The sequence below is a fragment of the Apaloderma vittatum genome, unplaced genomic scaffold (genome assembly GCF_000703405.1).
Source record: "Apaloderma vittatum isolate BGI_N311 unplaced genomic scaffold, ASM70340v1 scaffold30998, whole genome shotgun sequence".
Lineage (NCBI taxonomy): Eukaryota > Metazoa > Chordata > Aves > Trogoniformes > Trogonidae > Apaloderma > Apaloderma vittatum.
The window spans coordinates 517-5,300 of NW_009730667.1; the positions used below are offsets into that span (position 1 = coordinate 517).

General features: G+C 52.3%; 1 protein-coding gene across 7 annotated transcripts; it reads left to right on the forward strand.

Moving 5' to 3' along the window:
- The first annotated feature begins 240 nt into the window (after positions 1-240).
- Positions 241-4,267, forward strand: LOC104278045 (acidic leucine-rich nuclear phosphoprotein 32 family member B). 7 transcript variants are annotated; one of them, XM_009874892.1, is made up of 6 exons: positions 241-387; positions 900-1,022; positions 2,039-2,237; positions 2,535-2,656; positions 3,067-3,121; positions 3,913-4,267. In XM_009874892.1, the coding sequence occupies exons 1-6, from the start codon at positions 328-330 to the stop codon at positions 3,999-4,001; spliced, it is 648 nt and encodes a 215-aa protein (XP_009873194.1). In that variant the 5' UTR covers positions 241-327; the 3' UTR covers positions 4,002-4,267. The 7 variants fall into 7 exon arrangements, with proteins under 7 accessions (XP_009873194.1, XP_009873193.1, XP_009873195.1 ...); XM_009874891.1 differs by having other exon boundaries at positions 2,039-2,245; positions 2,468-2,656; positions 3,913-4,258; XM_009874893.1 differs by having other exon boundaries at positions 2,538-2,656; positions 3,913-4,258.
- The last annotated feature ends 517 nt before the right edge of the window (positions 4,268-4,784 follow it).

Here is a 4,784-nt window from a genome sequence, read left to right on the forward strand (position 1 = left end):
GGAGCCACAGGGTGTGGGGCGGTGCAGAAAGGGTGGATTTCTAACCCCCGTGAGGGTTTCTCACCTTGTGCCCTCGCGAAAGCTATTTGGCTTTAAGATCTTGCGTGTCCCTTAGTGTGAGGAAGGAGGACCTTCAGGCGTACCTGAAACGTCGGTCGCGCCGCCTGACGTCCTCTTGACCAAGTGGAGGTGAGACGCAGCCGAGTGTGACAGCAGCTGCTGGGTCTCTGTTGGCAGGTGAAGGAGCTGGTTCTTGATAACTGCCGTTCGGACGATGGGAAGATCGTCGGCCTCTCTTCAGATTTTGAGAACCTGGAGTTCCTCAGCATGATCAACATCAACCTGCTGTCTGTCTCCAATCTCCCTAAACTCAACAAACTCCGAAAGGTGAGTCAGACCTGTGGTTCCATCTCCAGCAGCCCGTGCTCTGAGATTTCTGCTGCCCTGTCAGTTTTCTTGTTTTTGCCAGAAAAATGCCATTTGACTTTGCTTTTTCGTCTGTAGCCTGCAGTCGGAGCAAGTGAGAGCGGTTGGTTTTTTTAGTATGCAACAAAATGCTTTTGAGCTTATTGTATGGGTACCGTCCTCTTGGACGGTGTTGTATGGGTACCGTAGTCTCTTTGCCTTTTGATGTTCTGCTGACAGAAGCCTCAGTAACATCATAAATATTTTCGATTTTAGAGCATGTAGCCCTGTGTCCTGCAGGACGGAGGTGGCTGGGAGTGCTGCATTGCCATGAGAAAGCGGTTTCAAGTGAAAACTTGAACCTCTCTGTGGCGTGATCTACCAAGCCGGGTCTGCAGCTTGGGTGCTTGTTGCGGTCCGGTTCTCTGGGCAACTTTATTCCTCGTGTCACCAGCCGAGACACTTTGTGACTATGTGATATTCCCTCCCGGCAGCTGGAGCTGAGTGATAACAGGGTTTCTGGTGGCCTTGAAGTTCTAGCAGAGAGAACTCCTAACCTGACACACTTGAATCTAAGCGGCAACAAGATCAAAGACATCAATACCCTGGAGCCCTTGGTGAGTGGAAGGCTGTGCTGCCATCTGAGGGATGACGTTGTTTCCTTTGGGGAGCCTGTCTGTGCAGCACAAGTCCAACGTCTTGGTAACTGTTCCAACAGCACTTCGTGGTTCTGATGGGAACAGATGAGTGGGTCCAATTTGAGGCTGGGCTAATAGTTAATGGCTCCTCTGTCTGGAAAACCAGCAGCCAGTTGCTAAAAGAAGCATGAAATTGGGCTGGATGAGTAAAACTGTGGATGCAGTGCTCAGTGTCCATCTGAGAAAGGACCGTTAAAGGGTCGGATGCAGTTGGAGGTAGGTGGCACCTGGGGTGTCATGGAGACAAGTTGCTAGGACACCAGCGAGGGTGTCCGTCGCATCCGTCTAGAGGTGCTGTGGTGCTGGGCTGGGACCCTCGCCCCGGGTGCTGTTTCAGGGGGTTCCCGTTGCATCTGAACTGCCCCAAAGAAGGCTCCTGCCTTGTGATACGGGCTGTAGCTGAAAGGTCTCGTCTAGGCCATTTGCCTCGTTAGCCGTTGCCTTTGGTCCCTTCGCCCCCTCAAGAAAGTTCTTGAAACTATTTTACTTCTCCTCCGCTTGGCCTGGCGCACGGTGCGATGGCTGAGCGGGAATGCTGCCACGGCTGTGGCAGACGGGTGCAGTCTGCTCGTGCCCTGTGCTGTGCTCTCAGGGATTGTTTTGCCTGATGTTTTGGGCAGGATGAGTCCAGCGCAGGGATTGCTCCAGCTGAGGGAGCTGGGCTTTCTGTGCTTGCTCCCAGAAGGGAGTAAGAGTGGTTCCATAAGGAGTTGGTTCCAGGGAGGGGAAATTAGGACAGAGGAGCTGAAAAGAAATCTTTGCCTACAGTTAGCGAGAGCAATAACTTCTCTCCATCTGAGGAGCACACGGTGCAAGTAGTGCATGAAAAGACACTTCTGTGCTTGGGCTGGGTAGTGGAGCAGCCGTCCTCTGACGGCTGCCTGATCTTCCAACCGTGCCAGCTTGTAAATAATCTAACCAATTGATCTTTGCAGAAAAAGTTGCCAAACCTCCATAGTCTCGACCTCTTCAACTGTGAGGTGACAATGCTCATCAACTACCGGGAGAGCGTGTTCACCCTCCTGCCCCAGCTCACCTACCTAGATGGATTTGATGCTGATGACCAGGAAGCCCCTGACTCAGACCCTGAAGCGGATGGGGATGGACTGGAAGATGAATATGAGAATGGGGAAGGTGAGGATTTTCTCCTCTTGGTTTTCTTGCAACTTCTTTTCTCCTTCTGTATGGACATGCTGCTAAATAAGTGGCGATTAGAACTTGTAGGGCCTGTCTGGCTAATCCCAGCCCCTCTTCTGGCAGACTGTGTGAGAAATGAGACCCGCTGCGAGCTCGTGGGGCCAGTTGTCGCCCCTCCTTGCGCGCGCGGCTTCTGTGGGGTTGCCTGCCCCTTGCTCTGGGCTTGGAGGCGTGAGCGCGTTGGCCCAGGGGCATTTGGAAACCGTAATGCTTACTTCCCTCTCCTTTTGGTAGAAGGTGAGGAAGAGGACGATGATGATGAGGAAGATGATTTGGATGAAGAGGTCATCGATGACGAAGAAGATGAAGATGATGATGTGGAAGGTGAAGAGGAGGAGGACGGAGTAGATGATGAGGTGAGGCTTTCTGTCATCACTGTAAAATCTGCCACCCTCGTCACTGTGTTTGGTGACGCGTGTGTCCCTTGATCTTGTGACCCCCCTCAACAGCCGTTACAGGGGCCTCTTGGTGGGGGGATCTGGCTTTTCCCGTACACCTTTCACACTCACGGTCTGCAGAGTTTGCCAGTTCAGGCTTGTTTGTTACTGGCCTGGTACATCCCGTGGCTCCCCACAATAAAGCTGTGCAGCCCCCAGCCCCCTGCGCTGGGACGTGAGAAGCTGTTCAGGAACCTGCAGCTTCTCTCTACTTGGCTCGGAGCTGCCACCCTGAGGTTAGAGTAGGGCGGGAGCAGAGGTGAGGAAAGGTGTCGCTGCGGAATGACACCTTGCGGTCCTTGCAACAGAGTGTTTTGTTTTGACTCCAGGAGGAAGATGAGGAGGAAGATGGTGAGGAGGATGAAGAAGATGAAGCTGATGATGGTGAGTCAAAACCTAACAAACTCTTAAGCGCTCGCAAAGCTGCCTCGACGGTCTCACACATTTGCTGGTTCGTAGAGCTTCCCAAGCTTCAGCGTCGCTGGTTGTGGGCACCCCTGAAACGGTTACTTTTGCCCGAGCAAAACAGTGGTTACAACCAAAGGGTCACGCGGTGGTGATGGGGAAACGGGTCTTGATGCCTCCTGATAACGACCAGGCTGGGTGCATCTGTTAGATATCCAGCCAAATTGCCTGGAAAGCCACTTTGAAGTAGTTTGAACCAACAGCCCGTGCAGGAGCAGGGCTTCTGTCACAGGAGCTTGTGGTAGTGGTGGCACCTGAGGAAATGCTCTTGGAGACGTGTTCCTCTTGGCTGTGCAGGGGAGGGTAGACCTGAGCTTCTTGACTGAAGTGCAGACTCCTCTGGTCATGACAAACTATAAACGCCTGAATGAATGATGACAGGATATCGTGGCTTCCAGTGATCTTGTGAGCTTTGGTCTAAGCGACTGAATTCTGCAGGTGCCACGGCTGTGGGGGTGCTCGACAAAACCCCTTTTCCTGTAGCTGTGGAAACGCGGGCTGCTTGGAGGGCACAGAACATGTCTCGTGCTAGCCCAGGCTTTCCCAGGTGCCTGGAGAAGCGGGGCAGGGTGGATCTCTGCCCTGTAATGGTGCTGGTCTAGTCCATGCTTGTTCGCCAGTGAGCTGTGGCTGACGTGGCTGGAAGCCCTGGTTCAAAGCGCTGTTTCCGCAAGACTGAGCAGAGCTTCACGCTTCGCCTCTTTTTGCAGACCTTCCGCGAGGGGAAAAGAGAAAACGAAATCTAGAGGATGAAGGAGAGGAAGATCCAGAAGACGAAGAGGACGATGAGGATGACTGATCCGAGCGAGCCAATCAGTTTTACAGACTCTGACTGTGCTTGTCTTAACCTCCCCGTTGTGTCTATGTGAGACTGTAAATCCCCATTTCCCACTCCTCCCCCCTTTGTATGGCTGCAGCGTCCACAATATATTTTTTTAAGATGTAGAATACCGTAGGCATTCAGGGGAATCTTCCATACAAGGCTCACTTTCTCACAAGTATCTCATGACCAAAGGCTTTCTCCGTTCTGTGGTTTGTGCAGCAGTTTGCAAAAAAGAAAAAAAAAAAAAAAAGAAAAAAAAATTTCCTCCTTAGGGTATCTTTTGTGTCTGAAATCAGCCTTGCCACACTGGACCCAGAGCCCCAGCTCGCCACCTTGCCTGACAGCGAAGGAGGCGCGTTCGCTGCCCGCGCGCCCTCAGACCAGCTTCCTGAAGACGCCTGAGCCCTCTCGAGCAGTGGGTGCAAACCCAGTTCGTCTAAAACGGACTCCAAGCGAATGATCGCTGAGGTCTCTCTGATCAGAAATAATGGTGATGTGATCTCTGGAGACGCTTGAAGATACTTGTCGTGCTGGGGCTGTGGGGTGCCTGGGGTCTTGGGGAGAGGGGGGTGGGCTGCTTGCAAGACCTGGTACCTCTGATGATGCACCTTGCAGTAGCCCTGCACTTGCTTTCCTATTTTTTGGTGTTTTTTTTTTGTTTTAATTAACTGGAATCTTTTTCCCGGTGGCCACCTACTAACTTTCGCTTGGATGCCCAAGTAAGTCTGTTGGATTTGGGTTTGGGTATTTTTTTTTCTG